Here is a 21,667-nt window from a genome sequence, read left to right on the forward strand (position 1 = left end):
ATGCTCATCAAGAGTTATTGAAGATACCTCTCCTGAATAAAGAAAGATGCCTTTTTTGCATCAATAAGTTATTATTCAACATAATTCTGTTTAAAAAATATACACACATCCCACACACACAAATAATCCCAACAACCAAACTTCAGCAGTGCACAGCTGGCAAAGGCCTTACAAAGGCTTATAACAGTAAACAACATGTATCTAAATAACTGTCAGCAGGGGTTTCTACTGCTTCCATCTTCACATCTGTAAGAAGTTTTGTATAAATATCTGCATCTTACTGCCTAAAGTCTAATTCCCAGATCACTTAAACAGCATGTATTAAACACTAATCATTGGCCTTTAATAACAATTGATAGTTCTCAGGAGCTCATAAAAGTTGCCACACACATTAGGAAAACTAACAAAAAAAAATCTACAGTTGAGGTTTGCATTGTACATTCAGTTTCTAAGAGACAGGCCATGGAATTCCAAAGTGGGAAAGTTTATTTGCTAGGGCTAATACAGAAACTCCTCAATTCAAAATATAGAGAATACATTAACAAAATTTCCTATCTTCTGCATTCTTTCATACATGTAATGTCCCAGAAGCAGAATGTGATGGTCCAAGTCTTTCATTTCTAGTACGTAACAAGATACTTGTACGTTTCTAAATACATACACACTATAAATTTCATTAAGATCTTCCATCCACCAGAAAAAAATCAGGTTCGTTTAAACAAGGAATTTCTTCCTGAAGTCACTGAAATGAAGATGAGTATGGTCCAGATCACCAGCTTCAGTATTTCAGCTCTGCTGCATTTTTTTTACGTACTTCTTCAAGTGCTGCTTCTCGTTCTCTTAGCAGCTGTTTAAGTCGTTTTATTTTTTCATCCCTTATTGTTTCATCCAAATCTGGTGGAGTCAAAGGGAAAGCATCATTTCTAAAAGAACCTTCAGGAACTGAAGCATAATCCTCACCAGACACTAAAACTGGAATATTAAAGTCTGTAAGATCACTATATTGACCGTATGGGTCTGGCTCAGAGTCCTTCCCTGGGGATGATGTGACAAAGTCTGTGGAAACACTGTGCTGTGATGAGACTGGTGGAGGTGAAACACTTTTGTTGAGTACACCAGCACCTGAGCTGATATTTTCTGAACTTGGACTTGCGGTTGATTTGACTGAAGTCTTCCTTCTCTTTCTGCTGTCTGACAGTGGTGAAGGTTTTATTTTTCGTTTCTTAGTCAACTCCTCTTCCAGATCCACAATCACCTGTACAGTCAAGAAACATACAAAATACACTTCTGTTAAACCGATCATCATTCTACGTTACAACATCACAGTTCACTAAGCACCAATTACAAGTTATTTGTTGCAAGCCTCTTAGAATTACTATATGGAAGATGCTTCTTTTAGCAAATTGAGCAAACATACTTCTGTGTTCTGTATTTTTCTAGCAAAGATTCCCAGTTAAAAATTCCAGAACACTGAATTCCTTCCTTAGTCAACACCACACTTCTGCCTTTCCTGTGCATACCTATCATCTCCCGCTGCTGCTTCAGTTCTTTAACTGTAGCGTAAGACAAAAAATTCTATCTAATTTGACCGGAAAATTAAAAATGTAGAAGAATTTTTCATGCTTACATTTCCAAAAAGCTTAAACATTAGCAGTAAACGAGACTGCAACCCTCACAGCTGTTTTGTTATCTAAATGTTAATGTAGCTCATTAAGAGCAGCCCGTAGATCTGCTCAAACCAGGGCTCTTAACACAGAACTATTAAAACTTGAGAAAACCTTTGACTGGGTAGATTCATACAAATGGAAATTTAGAACACTATGGCTGAACAGAACTACTCTGGATGGATACAATCATTTTAATATAAAGACTTTTGTAACCCTAAAAATTAGACAGGTACACAGGTAAATTTCTTTTAATAAAATCACACATGACTAAGTGGATACCGTTCTTCGGAAGTCAGCCACACTCAGTCATGGGAGTGACTGAAGTGCCTTGACATAATGGCACTTGACTGATTTTTCAAACTCAAGGCTAAAGCCACACAAGAGATTATTCTTCTATTATTCTGCTTATATCCACTGCACTACTGGATAAACCTAACTTTTTGCAGAAGGCTAAATATAAATCAGGATGCAGAGGTATGGTTTCTGTTCCAATAAAGACTTCCTCTTTGACTATTCAAGCCACCACTACAGAGGGTCTTCTTCAAAGCATTTGTTCCTCCAATTTCCCTCAGTGGAACCCAGAAAAAAAGAATAAAAATTCCTACGTGGTACTCAAGCTGTACTGAAATCACACAACTCTGTTGCAAGTACACGAAGAAGTGCTAGGAGCAATTCTCACAGGAACCACTACAATTACTGAATTGCCCTGATGAATCCTGAGGTAGGAGGGTCCAAATAAACACGCAGCTCTGTACTAACCATATATATGCTGCTTTCTGAATACGTTGCATTATACATGTTAGCACTGAAAAATTTCCAAGATACCTTTTCCTCTTTAACACATTCCTGATGTTCACTTATTACTTCCACATCTAATGATGATGAACTGCAAGAATCGTTTTCCCTTTTCAAGCTGTTACTGGAACAAACTCTTTCTTCTGGTGTCTCACAGGAGGTCCTTAATGGTATTCTCCTAAGGTATACTCTCTCCTCCTTAGACAGACCAAATTTTTTCCTTAATTCCAAGTACTGTTTCCAATGTGGCTTCTCTTGGTATTTGATTTGAATAACCTTTCTTAGTGAATCCATCTTTTCACACTGGACCTGAAATACAGAAACAGTGAAAGCACCATCAATCACACACTCTCTCTCCCCATGTCTATAAACTAAAAACTAGTTACTAGAAAGGTTGGTGAAACTTTGTTTTTGTCTCCCATTCTCCAAGAGTTACATTTAACACAGGTAAGCCAATTTTGAGAAATTATATACATAGTATCATAGGTCTAACACTCTGGTTAGTTAGTTAAAACCTTGAGTACCTTGTGGAACATCCAGAAAATGCACAGTCCAACTAGTAAACCACACAAGTAAAAGAAGCAAGAAAGGAATCACCTATTCTAAAACTTCAAAAAACGAAAGGAAGGTGATGGAAGGTGATGGAAGATCAGACGGCATCTTTGCAGTGCCACTTTCAGGCTGCTGAATGCATCTCATATATGCACTGTCACTGACAATACCAACCCAGCGCTACCAAGCACCTCTTGTACCTAACCTCACCATGACTTGAGCTGTTCCTGCCTTTCGAGTTCCATCTCACACCAGCCTGTCGGGCAATCCATGGGCTTGCAAATTTACAAAGTGAAAGCAGCAACCTTTTGATATGCTATTTTTCACAGAGTTTAAAGCAAATGAGAATGCTAACACTCGGCATCACACAGCACTGAGGAAAAAAAAAGCCTATTTTAACCATTTTACATGTGAGAAGCTATCAAAAAAAGAGAACCTACAGTCTACTGCAATGATTAAATATCTAAAATTTGCACAAATATGTTGAGCTGACATCCATCTTCTGCCTGGTCAACACAAGCAAGCATACTTTTCTATCTGGAAGCAAATTCATTCTGGCCTGTTGAGCAACTGAAAACTTGATCTACAATCCTTCATGGGTACAGTTTGTGGGATTTAAGGCCAAGGACTTTCTACATATTTTTGATGTTATGATCTCAAGAATACATAGGTCCAGCTTGAAGGGGGAGAGCCATGAAAGATCTCAAGAGTTTCTTCTGCCTGCCTGACACGAAACCATGAGACAAAGGAGGTGGCTCCCTCCCCTTCATGACATGAAAGGAAGGAAGCGCAGCTCCTGCCCTTGGCTGTCTGAGCTAACGGAGCCTAGAGCTCACTCAGTGTAAGACCAGAGTTCACCTCTGGATGACAAACACTGCTCTTCCACCTGGTTTTCCTCTTGTCAACTTCTCTACTTACATCACACCTACAACACAGTCAGCGGCTGTGCTGTGAGAATCTGGCATCAACCTCAGAAAGCAAGCAGCTCCCAGAGCTCAAACAATGAATAACCTTCCTACAGTTTCAGTTATTACCAACTATTTACCTTGTGAGGAGACAAAAAGTCATATTTTCCCTGCCCCTTTCTTTTCTTTATGCATTTTCTCACTTGCATGATGCAATCTTACCGTAAAAGATCATTTACTGACTAGAACCACACTTTAGATGAGCAGTTCTAATGACAGGATACCTGGTTACAAAAATCTGTGAATTTATTAACAGCCATTTTATTCAAATAGAACCAGGACCATGTTAACAACTTAGCAAAGACTAAGATGGGCACGTTTGGAGACAGTTACCTTTTGCCAGTCTTCACTGAAAGCACACTCTTGCTTAGACTGAGGTAAAACAGCACTTGCTGCTTTGGGGGAGTGACTCTTTTCTTTGCCATTTTGGCATACATTTTCTTGTGTCCCTACTGCTGTAATAGGGGTCACTCCACTTGAAATGCTCTTGCTGAAGGGCAAACTCTTTCTCTGGTTAACAGTGGAATTCTGCTCATTAGTACTTGGTGCCACCAGAGCTGCAGGTGCAGAATTTAAATCATTTCTTAAGCCAGATGGTGAAGAATTTTTTGAGTTTGCACATGTTTTTGGATCTTTCTGAGGCAGCACCATTCCTTTGCTTTTTGACAAAACCAGCTTCACTACTTTATTGGTTATTTTATTAACTGCAGTAGAATCAATTAGCTTGGATGTCTCCTTAAGTGAATCATCAGAAGAGGAACATGCTTGTTTGTCAGCTTGGGCTGACAGATCATCAGAGGCTCTTTTGGTCAACAAATACACCTTCCCATTGTACATGACCAGAGCATTATCTTTAAAAGGTGTGATTTTGGTTTGGCTTCCACCAGGACCACTAGAAGAGAGCGGTAAAATATTTGCAGAGTTAACTTCTACATTCTTCATGTCTGACAAAGTTTTCAAGATCTTAGAAGCCATATTATTCGATGACTTTACAGGAATAAGGCAAGGCGTTGATGACTGTGGAGTTTCTTGCACAATCCATTTCATTGGAGTTTGCTGGCACTGCTGACCATCAGATGTTACTGTCTCAGGAGAACAGCTATTTCCCGTTTGTGTAGCAGTCATTATTAATGTTTTTGAAACTTCTGTGGCAGGTTTTGAGCAAATGGCTTGCAAACACTTGGGAAACACTGTTTTCACTGTGTTCACTGGTGACACGTAAATAACAGTCGGCATTTTTTTACTGTCAGCTCCTCCAGACACATTCGTTGCTGCAGCTGCAAGTATTTTTTGCTGTATTGCAGGTGGCAAAAAAGAAGCTGGGACATATTTCACTTCTGCATCAGCTGGTATCTGGAGGTGGTGGCCAGAGGGCAGTATTGGAGATTTCATAGAAACTGGAAGAGTTTTTGTGTTTACCAACATGTATGCAGTGTTACTCTGGTTAGATGAACTTGTTACAGCAATGTTCTGCAAAGACAGTCTATCAGCTGAAACACAGCTGCTCTGGATGTTAGCAGCCGATTTTGGAACTGAGCTTTCTTTTTCAGAACCTGCCCTAACGCTTTTGGTTTTGTCTGATTTTCTTGTAAGAAAAATGTTTCCAGAATTAGGAGACTGAAAAACAGGTATCTTAACAGATGAAGGTGCAGTAGTATTGGCAAGCTGTGTCTTAAAAGTAAGATGGACTGGACTAGAAATACTCGCTTTAGAATTATTTGGCATGGCTGAAGACTGAACTACTGGCACAAAGCTCCCAGAAGATTTAGAAATTGGAAGTAATTTCAGAAGGTTTTTTCCATCTGGTCCCGTCGTCTGAACTACTCGGTACATACAGCCTGCAATGCTTAACAAAACAAAGAAAAGAGAAATGAAAAAGAAAAACGAAAGATAGCATAAGTGAACACACCATAGATATTTTAATTAATGTGCATCAGTGAATCGTATACCCAGCACTGCTATACCTTAGAGGCAGGTTACCTACTGAAAAATGCCAATCTGACCTTCAGGGAACCTCGCTGGCATCTACTAAGTACACATTTTGGGTTAGCATTTCAGAATACCACAGACTAGCTGAAAATAACATCCAACTTTTACATCACAGGGTAGCAAGAAATGGCATCCTTTTCAGATAAAAATAAGCTAAAAGACCCAAGAGAACACCTTTACATTATTCTCCTCTTCTGCTTACAGAGTCTTTTTGAAAAAGGAAAACATTACCTCCAGATTTCATAGAGAAGCCATATTTTTTGCTTTCCCATCTCCCTGTTACTATTAATGTCCCTACTTAGTGCTATGAAATGCGAATTCCAGGAAGGCTTCAAGAAAATACAGGCAGAGTAGTTGCACGGCAAGATGGAAGCAGAAATTACTTCAGACACATATATACAAAAAAGAAATTAAGATGCAGAACACATTTACTTTGTGGAATAGGATGTAGGGTGACCAGCTCATATACCTACATCTCACCTGCTCACTCATTCTTTAGGCAGATATAGACTACAAAAGATGTATAGTCTTAATCTTCAAAGAGATTAAAAAAAAAAATGCTATCAAGGTACATACATTTATGAGAACAGAAGTCTAAGTCCAGGAAGGAAAAGCCTTCAAAAATGAGGAGGAACACATGGAAACAGCACCAGTGAAATGTGAAGAGTAAATACGGATTTTTGCAGGCGAAGGTAGGACCTCAAAACAGCAGAGAACTAGGACCTCGTCAACCCAAAAGCTGTGACTGCTTCAAATGCCAAGATTTTTCAAGTCCCTTGCAAGACAGAGAATCTTTCCCTCTTCAGGTGAGTTTGCCCAAATGTAGGCATCTTGCCCAAAGAACTCCTGGACTCTCGGAACAACCTAATGCCCAAAGCACTGCAGAAGCAACAGGGCACATTGAGACAGACATGATCAAAAGAGTTTCCCTCACTAGTAAAGAAGAGACCAAATGAACTGGAAGCAGGTTTCACAGTCTTGACATCAGATCCATAATGATTAAAGAAGCTGCCAACTCCACTTTCGGTCACCAAGAGCATTCTAGCTCTGTCCCATTCACTTCCTACATCAATTAAATGCATCAAGAACACGGACATGAGATTATTTCCCAGTCCAGATGACATCAGTACTGTGTTCTGTTCACTGTCAAGTAGTTTTGGAACACTGGCATTTTTTCTGGCAGCGAAGCGTTCCAGTTTGGGCTTCCAGCTCAGCTCAGAATAAAGTGATTAGGAGATATCAATCATGCGTCCCACCGTTGTATCTGCTCAAGCAGTCAGTCAAGACATTGCCTTTTCCCATCAAGTGAGAAGTCACAAGGATGCTCTTCACTCCCAGAGTTGCACAGTTCCTGCTACCATCTTGATGGTCAACAAAAATAACTATGCTATTGTCTAAAACATAAATGCTTTAGACATGCAGAGCTTTCCTCACTGTAACCTTAGAATTAACTCCCGCGTCCAATATTTTCGCACAATGCCTCATTTCTATGCAAGCTGCGTGAAAACGCAGATGTTTACGTGATTTATCAGTTGTGGCAGCAGTGGGCAGGAAATTCCACAAGACTTTTGTTTTTAAAATAACGTACCAAAAATGAAAACACAGGCAACATACCACATGGTTCCTAGTGGAAGCTGCCATCAGAGGTGTTAGTAGTAAAATGAAGTTGGATATTTTGGAATCAGAAATGATAGCTGAGAAGGACTAACACTGAAGGGTAAAGATCTTAAAGAAATGCTTTTGCTTAAACGAAGAGCAACTAGAAATATCGATATGTTTAGACTTAATTAAAGAAGAAAAAGACTCACTTTTGGAGCCACTTTAAACCGCCTAGCACTACCGACAATGCAGAATTAGGAGGACCAACACTGAACTCCTGGACAGCTTTTCACGTCTGTATCTATCATATGCTCTGAATCTCTCAATGCTTCTTTAATAACAACATGATCTACAAACTCAGTTTTTCTTCTGTATTTACAGATTAGTATTCTGAAGGCAAATTCAGAAGGAAATTTTCAGCAAGCTCCACACTACAGCTTCTTCAGAGCCAACAGGCACTTACCACTCAAACTAATTGGCACTGCAAATAAGCATCAAAGGGCAGAAGAAACCTCCAAAGAGGCACGCTCCTCCACCTGCCAAAGCAAGGGCAAACCTCTAACTGTTGGGCAAGAGGAGGGGGAGCAGATCAGAGAGAGAGGAAGCAAGAAAAGCAGAGAAAGAGAGGTGAGACAGAGGATGCATTTCCACTAATATCTTCTTCAGCTGCAATGCCAGTTTCCTGTCCTCACCTCGCTCTTCTCATTTCTACCTTGAGTCACTGTTCACCTCCCTTTCAATGGACTCAAAAAAATGCTGGTTTTGACCTTGTGCTACAAATAGGATCTTTTAAGTAGGCTGGGGAATAAACCTTCTTTAAAAAATCCAGTTTGCCTGAACTCCCAATCATTCTGCTTTTCATGATCACAGAAGACAACCGTAGCTTGTCACACTCTATGCAAGAACAGCAAGAACCCCCAAAACAACATTTTTCTGGAAAATAGCATTCTTTTACTTTAAACTAATAGCTGGTACTCACAAGATTGTGGAATTACAAAAATCTAAATGATAGACACAAAAGAAGGAAAGGAAACGTTCAGATGAGATACTAAGAAGTTGTATTCACACGTATTTACTCAAACATCTAAGGAGGAGGAAGGGAAGATGTCATTGCCAAAGTTTTTAGACACTTTTGCTATTTCAGATGTAAGTTGAAAAAGCTTCACCCTACATAACTCCCATCACTAAAGACTCTTCCAGGTGACACAAAGAAATAACCAGGGCTGACGTTTCATATTACCAAAATAAAATAAAGCATTTTTAGTTTTCACATAGGCTCCTGAGTGATGAAGAGGGGGTCTAGAAAGTAATTAATTCCCTCTGCAGGCCACTGTTTCTTTGAAGCATATGTTTTAAGGATTCCTTAAGCAGAGTGAAAATATCTTTCCATCAGCATCGCCCTTTAAGAGTGTCAGATTAATTTAATTTAAGAACAGGTTAATTTCTTTTCCTAAAAAAAGTAATAATAGGAATTCCATAACTCATGCCAAGTTGTATATGGGGACTTTTCCCACAATTACCAAAGTAGTTTTCTTTCTTCTCTTCATACTCCTTCACTTCCCTACTCCACAAATACAAACCTCCTTAAATCTCATATATGAACAACAGAAGTATCTCCAAGCATTAGGACACTTTAGCAAGGCAAATCCATAAACAGAGCTTGAGGGAATTAAGTTCATAGAAGAAAAAAAATAAAGGAAAAAAGAAGTGGTGGACTGGTAGAAACCTTATCTAACGTCACCATAGAAACAATCAAATTCAGGTAGTCGGCTTTCTTTAAAAAAAAATAAATACATAGTTCTGTCACATTCACAGAGGGAACTATCAACTAGATAACACTTTTCTTGACCAAAAAGGGTCATTATTTCTTTAGGTAAATAGTCTGTATGGCCATACTGAAAGCTTCCTAGTCAACAACGGAAACAGCGTTAAGAAAGCTGTGAAAGCAGAAATAACAGGAAGAAACAGGAACACTTATTTATACTAAGCGAGAAAAGTACAAGAATAGCCTACATTTCACTCAGTTGAAACAGAATTCCTGTCTTCTTCACTTATATGACTTCATCATTTAAAATTCTCATTCCATACCGTTCATTACTTTTACTAAGCAGCAGGCTCAAATAACGAAATATCGAGTATTTAAAAATTAATCTTCTGTCCATAATTTTTGCATTAACAGAAATATCTTCGGAATATTTTCAGTAAATAAAACCATTTGCCAAATCCATTGCAACCACAAGGGCATCCCAACCCATCACTGCAACAGAAATCACGATTGCGCCATCTAAAAAGTAAATTGGTGGAGAAGAAAAAAGGCAGAAAGACTTGCTCAACCTGCAATTATACTTCAAAATTGTCAGAAGAAACATTTCCCTTTCAGTGCAAGCAAGCTACTTTTTAGTCTGCTTTTACTCCCAGCTACTACTTTAGAGACAACTTTCATCTTCTATGAATAAGAATAAATCAAACGGGGACTACAAGGAACTACAAAGTTCAGAGAACCAACTTTATTTATTTTAATGAGTTAATAAGTTAACTTTAATAAGTTAACTTTTACTATAAACTGGAAGCACACAACTAGGAATAGAGCAAAAATTAGTTGACTGTAATCCATATTTCTTTATATAGCCGTATCCCATCCACGTATTAGCCGAGTATGGTAACAAGGTATTTTTTGTTATTATTACCTGAAGGAAATCTGGAAATCTACGTTGAGTTTGCAAATGAAGCTGCAGAATTATGTCCAGAATTCAGGTCCAAGCCATTCGTAATGGCTTCAGGTTTTACTGTAATCCAGAAGCTTTCAACAACGGCAGAAGAAACATTTTCTGCCCGACAACAATTTTGTACGGGAACAGCTTCACCCGTTGTGGAACATTCATTCCTCGGAGTACGGACAGTTATTCTAGGACGCGCTAACTGCCAGGAAACGGTCCCTGTTCTTTGTCACAAACCACAGCTCTACCAACCAGCGACCAGGGCCTCCTCCGGCTGTAAAACCTTTGGCAGAATCGCGGAGAACGTCAGCAGCGCAAAAACTCCAGCCCGCGGCCACAGCCAGCCCGCGCAGCCAACCCCCAGCTCTGCACCCGCAGCCGCGGCAACCCCAGAGCTCTGCAGACCGAACCACAGCTCCGGCGGCCGGCCCGGCCAAGCCCTTCTGCCGCCAGCGGGAACGCGCACGCGGAGCAGCAGGTAGCCGTGGCGCCTCCCTTGGCACGGCTGGAGCTGGTGTCCTCGGGCCGGTGTCAGGCTTCGGCCGTGGTTTACACGACGGTTGAACTCGCACGTTGGCGTTAAACCAATGCGCTGCCGGAGGCGGTGAAACCCCCGCACTCACCCTCCGCATGAGCCACGGGCCCCGTGGGGCCCGGCAGCATCGAGCCGGGCCAGCGCCACGTGCCAGGCACGAGGCCGGGGGCTCCACCCGCGAACGGGGAGGCCGCCCCGCCCCCCGCCGCCGCCCCGCCGGGCCCCTCCCCGCTGCCACCCCGCAGCCCACCGGGCCCCGCCGGGGCGGGAGGAGGCGGTGGGGCCGTACCTGGCGGGTCTCGGCCGTGTCGGGCGCCGCCCCAGGGAAAGGCGGTACCGCGGCGGCCCGTCCGCGCGGCGCTGCCCGCCTACCTCTGCCCGCCGCCGGGAGGGGGCGAGCGGCGGGGCCGCCCCGCGCCGCCCAGGGCCCGGTACTCACAACTGCGTGGCGCTGCCCGGCCGCTCCTCTCGGCTCCGCGGGGCCCCCGGCGGGCGGCGGTACATGGCGCCGCGGCAGCGGGCCGGGCCTGGCCTGGCTGCCCCCGCCGCGGGGGGTACGAGTGCGGCACCGGCTGCGGACAACGGCCGTGGCGGAAGAGGGCGGGCTGGGGCGCGGGCAGCGCGTCACTTCCGCCCGCCCCGCCCCCCCGCCCCCGCCGCTCCCGCCGCTCCCGCGCGCCGCCCTGCCGCCCGCGCCAATCGGCGGCCGCTTCCTCCAGGCCACTTCCGGGAGAGAGCGGAAGGGGAGCGCGGCGCCGCCGGGCGGCTGCAAATGGCGTGGCGACTTTCGGCGGCGCTTCCGGCTGATGCCGGAAGTAGTTGGAGGCGGTGAGGGACTGCTTCCTGCCCGGCGGGTTTTGAGGCTGGAAATGGCCGGTTTGGGCGCCAGTGACGGCCCCCATCAGGGGAGGGGGCGGCTCCCCCCTCGCCGTCACCCTGCGGGCCCTGGGGCCCGGCGGGGCGGAGCGGCCAGGCCAGGCCAGGAGCAGCCCCAGCACTGGGGCCCAGCCCAGCCCAGGCGGGCGGCCATGCTGCGCCAGGCCCTTCCCCACAAAGGCCCTGGCCACGTCCCCACAGAGTCCCCAGCCGCCACAGCCATACAGCCATCCTCATGCGCATGGCCAAGGCGCTTCTCAGCCCTGGCAGCCAGCACTGGACGTCACCTCACAGGACTCATCCTCAACCTGTGGCACCTTCCTCGGAGCCCCGTGCTGCATGTATATGCTGTCCAGATTGCTGCTGCCCTGCTGTGTGACTCTTCTAACCCAAACCAGCGAGTGAGACCATTGCCGTTGTCCGCTGCCAAGTCACACAATCACAGAATCGGGGAACAGCTGGGGTGGGAAGGGACCTCTGGAGGTCGCTGGTCCAACCCCTGCCCAAGCAGGGCCACCCAGAGCCAGTTTCCCAGGACTGTGTCCAGGTGGTTCCTGTAATACCTCTAAGGATGGAGACTCCACAAGCTCCCTGGGCAACCTGTGCCAGTGTTCCGTCAACCTCACAGTGAAAGTGTTTCCTGATGTTCAGAACGAACCTCCTGTGTTTCAGTTTGTGCCTGTTGCCTCTTGTACTGGCACTGGGCACCGCAGATGAGAGCCTGGCACTGCCCTTTTTTCACCCTCTCTAGGTATTTACACACGTTAATAAGATTCCCATGAGCTTTCTCTTCTCCAGACTAAACAGTCCCAGCTCACTCAGTCTTTCCTCATATGAGAGATGCCCCAATCCCTTCATCATCTTCATGTGTCTTTGTTCAACTTTCCAGTGTGTCACTCTTGTACTGGGGAGTCTAGAACTGGACCCAGCACTCCAGGTGATATCGAAAAGTCAGAGACAAAACTCTCTAATACCTGGGTTGGAGTGTTAGAAAGCAGGCATTCTTTATTTTCGGCACTGGATGCATGGGGTTTAAGTTCCGCCCAACATGCATGCTGATGTTGGTTCACTGCTTATCTTTATATTGCTGGTCTATACATATTCATGACCTTTCTGAGAAACTATTAGCATATTCATTACTGTTCCATGAACTGTATCAGCACTCTTACTACACATGTGTGGCCTAATGGGTTGCGGGTCCCCTGGTGGTCATTTGGAACATCTTCATCCTTTCTTCATCCTCTTTTTCATCATCTCCCTCCTCTTCTTCTCATCCTTTTCATGACCTTCTCTTCCTCTGGCCCTGTTTCAGCACTCTTGGCTCATGTCTTGGTTGTGGACCTGTTCTTACCTACTTAGTAGCTAAACTGTAAAATGCAGCGTTCTACTAGCCCGCTAAACTACATAACACAGTGTTGTACAGCTCGGCCATGTCATGGATAAAAAGTTGCAACATTTACGGTTAAGCACACTGGGAAAATTCCTCCCTTATCACAGGTGTGGCCTCACCAGCGCTGAGCTGAGGGGACAGATGGCCTCCTGTGACCCACTGTCTGTATTTTACCCAATGCAGCCCAGGATACCACTCGCCTTCTGTGCAGCAAGAGCACATTGCTGGCTCATGTTCAGCCTGGTGCCACTAGGACCCTCAGGTCCTTTTTTGCCGGGCTGCTGTCCCGCCGGGTGACCCCCAAGAATATGCTGGTGCAGGACAGGGTTTCTTCCCCAGGTGCAGGACTTGGCACTTCTCTTTGTTGAACTTCACGACCTATTTCTCCAGCCTGTCGAGATCCCTCTGGGTCACAGCACGACCCCCTAGTGTATCAGCCACCCCTCCCACTTTTCTGTCATCTGCACACTTGCTGAGGTACGCTGCCTCATCATCCAGATCATTAATGAAGATGCCGAAAAGGACTGAACGCAAGCTGTCACGCTGTAGGCACAAATGCCATTACTGTCCCACCATCCATACTGAGCTGGATGCCAACACATTTTCTGAAAAGCCACAGTCTGTTTGGATCTCTCAAATTTACAGGACAATGTACTCTGTGATTTAAACTTTATTTCATGAGCTCATGAAGAAATACAACACACAAACACGACAAACAGGGCTCATTCCCCCTTGCCCAGACTACTCTATCATGTGAATTCACTTATTCACCTCTTGAGTCACAAGGTTTCGTTGGAAAGAGTGAGTGTCCTACCTGGCAGGGAAAGGCAGTCAGAGGACTAGAAGGATGTAAACCACTGCTATTCCAAGCAGTCTTAGAACACAAGGAGTTAGCGGTAATGCATTGCAAAGCTCATCAAAAGGGGCAAGGAGACGTGATCTTTGGAAATGGACGAGCAGATGGAACAGCAAAAAAGATGTGAGGGTGTGGAAAAAAAGATGTGAAGGTGTGCTCCCCTCCCCCCCCCCCTTCCACCCTTTGTGTCCCTGACAATGCTCAAGCCATAACCATCTGCGGTGGTGGTCACGATTGCTGCCTGCAGCTGGAGTGAATTGGTGGGGGACAGATAAGGACACAATAACCACCGGCTGTTGTGAACAACCTGCCTGCTTAGCAGTGCTGGCCAAGCTAACTCCAGCCAAGTGTGAATGAAACTCACTCCTGTAGTCAGTATGCAATATGATGATGAGTCAGTTATTTCATAATTAGTGGGCAGCTTGGAACCCGCTAAGCCCCCCTGCACGGCAGCATGCCAGAATCTCCCCTCGAGTAGGGATGCCTCTCTACGTTACTCCTTGAGGTTGAGAGATTCCTTGCTGCAATGGATAAGTGATTAATACCATGCTAAACTTTGAAATCTTAGCTAAGTGGTATTGTTAGCCAAAATCATAACCAAGAAAACTCTCTAAACCAAATGATAGTTTAGAGAGCCGACATTGGTTTGTTGCAGTGCTGGGTGCATGGTGGGTTTTTCCTCCCAATGTGCGCACCAAGCTACTCAAGATTATAAATTATATAAAATAGATTATTTGCATATTCATATGCATTGCATACTCATTGTGAATAATGGACCATATATGATTTTTTTAAAGAACGGTGTGCTCTTGTTTATCTGAGGAGACCCTTATTGTTGACTTGAGGATGCACTAAATCCTTGAATGGGTGAAATAGGGAGTGTGCTAATTGTCCAGGCACAAGATATGTTAATGTTGTTAACTTGAAGATATACTAGGTCCTTGAATGGGAATGTGCTAATTGTTCAAGTGCAAGATATGTTAATGAGTTCCCGGAAAGTTAATGAATATGCATGAGTAACTTGTATAAAGAGGGGGCTGAAAGGTTCCCTTGGGGTGCATGACTTTGGTGGAGCATCCCCCATGCACCCAGCGCTGCCGAGAATAAAGATAACCTCCGCTCACTCGAATATTGGTGATAGATTCTTTGAATCAATTGTCATTCACACACAGGATTGCAACACTTTATCAGTTTGTCTCCTCTTGTGGCCAGAACTTTCTCACCTGAAGGCTTCTTTTGCATACCATAGATAACAGTGTTCTTTACTTGAAAGCTTCCTTTGCATAACACAGATAACAGCGTTCTTTTCACCATCTGTTCTTTGTTTCCCCGAGCTTGAGACATCAGCAAAAGAAGGGGGGGCTTCTTCTCTGTTCTAACTAAATTACTCAAGTCTTTGTTATTGGTATAAAGGACTGATTGCGCATATATAATCCTTTAGATCTAAACCGTTGACCAATTCTGAGATTAGTCTGGATTCAGCTACATCTAAAATCCCCTCTGAGAAGTTGTTTAGAATGCAAGGGGGTCCTTTCTGAACCTCATGACTCAACAGGAGGGTCTCCCTGGAAGTTTTGTCTAACCTTGTCCTCTGTGCAGTAAACAATCAGTGTACCTTACCATCGAATCTTGTTAAGCCGTTGTCACATTTACTATCAAACTTTGTTAAATCTGTTTTACACCAATAAACGTGTTGCTACTGCTCTCTTACAAGTGAAGTGCGTCACTCCATCCGCAACAGAAGACAGCAATAAAAGGGTCAATACTAGGAGCATTGATACCTGAAATAAAAATGAGTTTGGAGTTACAAGAATATACAGAAAAGGAAGATAAATTGGCCAAAATACCAAAATGTTAAAAAAATTCTGAAGGATGGTGGGTGACGTGATCATGAAGTACTAATATATGAGAATGATGGAAAAACTCATGCAGAAAATGCATAATGAAACCCACTGGGGAACAGAAGCCTTAGTAGATAGTATCAAAAGATATGCAGTATGGCCAAAAATGCTGACCCTTGTGAACATCACTGTAAAGAAGTGCCAGACATGCTGTACAAGTTATCCTAAAATCCAAAAGAAACCACTGGCAGAGTTGTGAAAAGAGGAACTGCTCCTGGGGAACACTGGAAACTAGATTTTTTGAGTTGACAAGGTCTGACGTACGGAATTAGAATCTATAACTCAAAAGTTATAAAGTAGGTATGTTTATTGCATGCAGATGCACGGGGGATCGCTCCTCCACAAGCGTGCATGCCCGAAGTGACGAACCATCCCACATTTATACAATAAAACAAATGAATATTCAATTAACACCTATACATATTCGTTACCTAAACCGGCTTACTCTCGCTTCGTATGTTAATTAGCTTGTCAGTCCTTTGCCTGGAATGTGGTGGTCTTGCAGGTTTGTAGGTGATTCATGTCCTTGTGACCATCTGATCTTCTCCAGCAAGAGGACTTAGCACTCCCTGCCTCTAGATAACGTTGGAATATCTCTCATCCTTTTCTCATTCTTTTTTCAATAGCCCCTTTGTTAGAGGAAGAAGGGTAGGCGTCTCCTCAAAGCTGTGTGGCTATGTGACCAGACACCACACCCGTGACCAGTCACCATACCCACATTCCTTGAGCAGACATATACAATCACAATCGATGTCCATTGTCCCCATTTCACACTATTTCTCCATATCAGGTCCAATCAGTATAAGTATTTGCTTGCCCCAGTGGATACCTTCTCAGGATGGCCAAGAAGCCTTCCCTTGCCATACCAGTGTGGTGAGAGAAGTCATTAAGGTAATATTAAAAGAAATAATTCCTAGATGTGAGATTCCAGAAGGATTTTCCTCTAATAACGGGCCCCATTTTGTCGCAGAGATAGTCCAAGGAGCGTCCAAATTCCTCCAGTTTAAATGGGATTTGCGCACCCCTTGGAGCCTACAGTCCAGTGGGAAAATAGAAAGGATCAATCAAACAATTAAGGCTCAAAAAACAAAATTGTGCCAGGAAACTCAGATTAAATGGATTGAGGTATAACCTGTGGCCCTGATGAGAATTAGGATTGCCCCTAGTGATATGGAGAAATAGTGTGAAATGGGGACGCTTAACACCGACTGTGATTGTATATGTCTACTCAGGAATGTGGGTATGGTGACTAGTCATGGGTGCGGTGTCTGGTCACATAGGCACACAGCTCTGAGGAGACAACTACAGTTTTTGAGGAGACGCCTGCCCCTCTTTCTCTAACAAAGGGGAGACGGGGAGACGCCTGCCCTTCTTTCTCTAACAAAGGGGCTATTTAAAAGAGAATGAGAGAAGATGAGAGATATTCCAATGCTATCTAGAGGGAGGGAGTGCTAAGTCTCCTTGCTGGAGAAGATGGGATGGTCACAAGGACATGAATCACCTACAAACCTGCAAGACCACCACATTCCAGGAAACGGACTGATAAGCTAATTAACATACGAAGCGGGGTTTAGGTAACAAATATGTATAGGCGCTAATTGAATATTCATTTGTTTCATTGTATAAATGTGGGATGGTTCATCACTTCGGGTATGCACGCTTGTGGAGGAGCGATCCCCCGTGCATCTGCGCGCAATAAACATACCTACTTTATAACTTTCGAGTTATAGAGTCTAATTCCGCACGTCAGTTTTGGCGAGCCAGCCAGGAGGATTTCTGCTCGGCTGAGGGACCAGCTGCGGAGCGGACGCTCCTAGGCGCGCCCCGGGAGATTTCCTCGGAGGAGCCTCCTCTTCTCAGCTGTTCACCCGGGAGCAGAAGAGAACCCCTGGATCCGCGGATAAAACGGTATGTTTAGTAACGGGGCGGCTGGTGAGACGCACGGAGACGTCCGGCGCGCAGCGTAGTCCCCAGGAGGAAAGGTACCTTGGGAGGGGGTTTGCTGACCAAGGGGTGGCCGCTAGCGATCTTGAGGGCAGATCGAGCAAACCCGAGGTTACTGCCATTCCTAAAAGCCCGGAGGCCTCGTGACGGAAAGCGGGGGGCGGGACGGAATAAGGCGGAATCTCACAGGAACAAGAGGGACCTCTTAGCAAAAGTAAAAGGGAAACTTTTGCGTAGGAAAAAGAAAAGGGGGAAGCTAAAAACTTCCATTGGGTTGTCTTAAGAATTGGGGAATTCCTAGAATATAACAACTGAAATAGCGCTCTGTGTCTTGTTTGTTCTGTGTGTTGTCTTGTTACATGTTCAAAACTTGGAGTTATGAAATGTATGTTGAAAATAATAATATTCTGGTAATTCGTGGCAAATAGCGGAAAACTTAACACTCTGCTTAAGATCAGGAAAAATGTGGTTTTTTGTTTGTTGTTTGTTTTTTTGGCAATTGTTCATTGAAATGCATACTTTGTGAACTGTCAGTGTTCCTAAAAGTTGTACATAAGTGCACGGTACCGTATAACATACTGCTTGTGTGACTGAGGGCTGCCCGGAGAGTGTGAATGGTGTGATTGAGATGCGCATTTTGATTTTCCGTGTATAGCTTAATTATTTTGACTGAGTGTGAGTGCAAGAGTGCTTGAGACACGCGTTCGAGTGCAATACGAGTAAGGAGCTCTATCCGCGTTTCCGACCTTGGGTGGCTAAGGCGGCCGGAGAAAAACAAAGTAATTAAAATTGTAAAATGGGAAATGGAAGGAGTAAGCCCTGTGAAAAATCGCCCTTGGGTTGTATATTAAAACATTGGAGTGATATCGTAGGACATGGTGGTACCGAAAATAGAAGGAAATTGATTAAATATCGTAATCAGTAGTGGCCTTTGTATAAATTGGAGTGATGCGAAATGGCCTCAGGAGGGAGGAACGTTAGATTATAACACTCTCCTGCAATTAATGTTGTTTCTGAGGAGAGAGGGAAAATGGGACGAAGTATCATATACAGACATGTTCTTCGTCCTCCAGGACAAACCTGAGTGGCAAAAGGACTGTGGATTAGTACCCCCTCGGGATCCTATGGTACTAACACTAGAAAGAAGGGCAGGCGTCTCCCCGTCTCCCCTTTGTTAGAGGAAGAGGGGCAGGCGTCTCCTCAAAAACTGTAGTTGTCTCCTCAGAGCTGTGTGCCTATGTGACCAGACACCGCACCCATGACTAGTCACCATACCCACATTTCTGAGTAGACATATACAATCACAGTCGGTGTTAAGCGTCCCCATTTCACACTATTTCTCCATATCACCAGTGTGGTGAGAGAAGTCATTAAGGTAATATTAAAAGAAATAATTCCTAGATGTGAGATTCCAGAAGGATTTTCCTCTAATAACGGGCCCCATTTTGTCGCAGAGATAGTCCAAGGAGCGTCCAAATTCCTCCAGTTTAAATGGGATTTGCGCACCCCTTGGAGCCTACAGTCCAGTGGGAAAATAGAAAGGATCAATCAAACAATTAAGGCTCAAAAAACAAAATTGTGCCAGGAAACTCAGATTAAATGGATTGAGGTATAACCTGTGGCCCTGATGAGAATTAGGATTGCCCCTAGTGATATGGAGAAATAGTGTGAAATGGGGACGCTTAACACCGACTGTGATTGTATATGTCTACTCAGGAATGTGGGTATGGTGACTAGTCATGGGTGCGGTGTCTGGTCACATAGGCACACAGCTCTGAGGAGACAACTACAGTTTTTGAGGAGATGCCTGCCCCTCTTCCTCTAACAAAGGGGCTATTTAAAAGAGAATGAGAAAAGATGAGAGACATTCAAATGCTATCTAGAGGGAGGGAGTGCTAAGTCTCCTTGCTGGAAAAGATTGGATGGTCACAAGGACATGAATCACCTTTCCTTGCTGAAGAAGATCAGATGGTCACAAGAACATGAATCACCTACAAACCTGCAAGACCACCACATTCCAGGCAACGGACTGATAAGCTAATTAACATACAAAGCGGGGTTTAGGTAACGAATATGTATAGGCGTTAATTGAATATTCATTTGTTTTAATGTATAAATGTGAGATGGTTCCTCACTTCGGGTATGCACGCTTGTGGAGGAGCGATCCCCCGTGCATCTGCGCGCAATAAACATACCTACTTTATAACTTTCGAGTTATAGAGTCTAATTCCGCACGTCACTAGAACAAAGGAAGGAGTAAAGAGTAAAGCTATTTGAAATTTTATATGGGAAACCATTGCCAGTTAATAGCCTAACCACAGAAAAGGACCAAATGCATATTAAAGGTGAAGAAATGTTAAGGAGATACTTAATCTGTGTCACAAACCTTATTGTCCTTACAGAAATATGTAAATCAAAAGCTCCATTGCCTTTGGATTCAACAGTACATCAGTTTCAACCAGGAGATGTGGTTTATCTCAAAAGCTGAAGAGATGAACTAAAAGACAAATGGAAGGGACCATATACTGTTGGTGAACTACACAAAGGAAAATGATGTCTTAAATTAGATTGTACTTAAGAAATAATTTTGTATTATTGCATGGTAATAGTAATAATAAGTAAAAAGAATAGTAGTAGTAATAGAGTGAATCCAGAAGACTGCGCTTCCCAGAAGCCTCGGAAAGAGGAATACCTCTCTGGTGTATCTTGGGAAGAATTATGGACAAATACATCCTTTCATATAAGCCAAGGAATAGCAGAACAGAAATGGGAAGTAGCTACCCCTGATCTCCCAGCCCCTAAAGGAACCGGTAAATTAGATTAACACACTGTTAGTGTCTAAGGGGTGTGTGTGCACCAAAGCGACTGAATATCTAACAAAAGAATGATGTTACTATTGGCTTTACTGAAACATGGAAATGGTTGACCTCTTAGGTATCAGATTTGAGTTCAGGCATAAAGAAAGTGATATAGAAAGGTATTTAAGAGTTCAAATATTTGTAAGTGTATAAGTATTAATTCAATTTACATGGAGGTGTTGTTTGACCTTGGATGGACCAATTGATGAGAAGATGTGAATAATATAAGGCAAAAATATAAATTCTTCCCTTACACAGTCTCAAAGGAGGGATTTACTACAAGAATTATTTACACAAGAAAGAATTTGAAAACCCGGATATTAGTTAAAACCTTACAAACAGTTAACAAAGCATGGCCTTGGGAGAGGAACAGACACCATAAATACGTAAATACGTTGAGCTGGAGCACAATGTGATAAGCTCAAGGAGGACCAAATGGTTAATAAGACTAAATAGAAAATTACGTGAGCTGTGTGTGAACTATCCTAATGAGCATCCCAAATGGTGCATCCTCGAGCAAAGAGAGCCCCTCTACTAACAAAGCCCCCTCCCCACAGAACATGCACAGTAAAAAAACCCAAACACCGTACCTCTGAATGGAGATGAGGCATGTAAGAACCAGTGAGAATTAACTGTGGCTAAATGTAATTGTAAACAATTGTTCAAAGTGTATAAAATTTTTGCTGTGGGCTAGCTCTGTGGGTTGCCACCCAGCCCCCCCCTCTGCACAGACACCCAACAGGCAAACACCTTGGCTCTGCCCAGAGCCACTCTTGCTCACCGGGTGAAGAACCTGGAGCTGGGATAACGCAGCTAGTGGTGGCTCCACTTCCAAACCTTTTGGGTAAGCTGCTGCTCTACCTTCCAGCATGGAGCTTTGGGATATGCTGTTTCCATAAGCGAGCAGATTCTGGCAAAATTGCCAGACAAAAGGTGATGGTGGCAGGAGACAGTGATCTGCAGGTGGCAGTGGCAGCTGTGCTGGTTTTGGCTGGGATACAGTTAATTGTCTTCATAGTAGCT

The 21,667-nt window shown here is 43.8% G+C and overlaps 2 protein-coding genes across 2 annotated transcripts; both read right to left on the reverse strand.

The window, feature by feature from the left end:
* Positions 1-463: 463 nt before the first annotated feature.
* Positions 464-11,700, reverse strand: LRIF1 (ligand dependent nuclear receptor interacting factor 1). The gene is made up of 3 exons (XM_080367533.1): positions 11,259-11,700; positions 2,493-2,771; positions 464-1,255 (listed from the first exon to the last, which is right to left on the reverse strand). The coding sequence occupies exons 2-3, from the start codon at positions 2,754-2,756 to the stop codon at positions 779-781; spliced, it is 741 nt and encodes a 246-aa protein (XP_080223659.1). The 5' UTR covers positions 2,757-2,771; positions 11,259-11,700; the 3' UTR covers positions 464-778.
* Positions 10,257-11,735, reverse strand: LOC308054534 (uncharacterized protein). The gene is made up of 2 exons (XM_080367531.1): positions 11,192-11,735; positions 10,257-10,567 (listed from the first exon to the last, which is right to left on the reverse strand). The coding sequence occupies exons 1-2, from the start codon at positions 11,719-11,721 to the stop codon at positions 10,483-10,485; spliced, it is 615 nt and encodes a 204-aa protein (XP_080223657.1). The 5' UTR covers positions 11,722-11,735; the 3' UTR covers positions 10,257-10,482.
* Between the last annotated feature and the right edge of the window lie 9,932 nt (positions 11,736-21,667).

Source organism: Falco punctatus (genome assembly GCF_963210335.1).
Source record: "Falco punctatus genome assembly, chromosome: 17".
Classification (NCBI taxonomy): Eukaryota; Metazoa; Chordata; class Aves; order Falconiformes; family Falconidae; genus Falco; species Falco punctatus.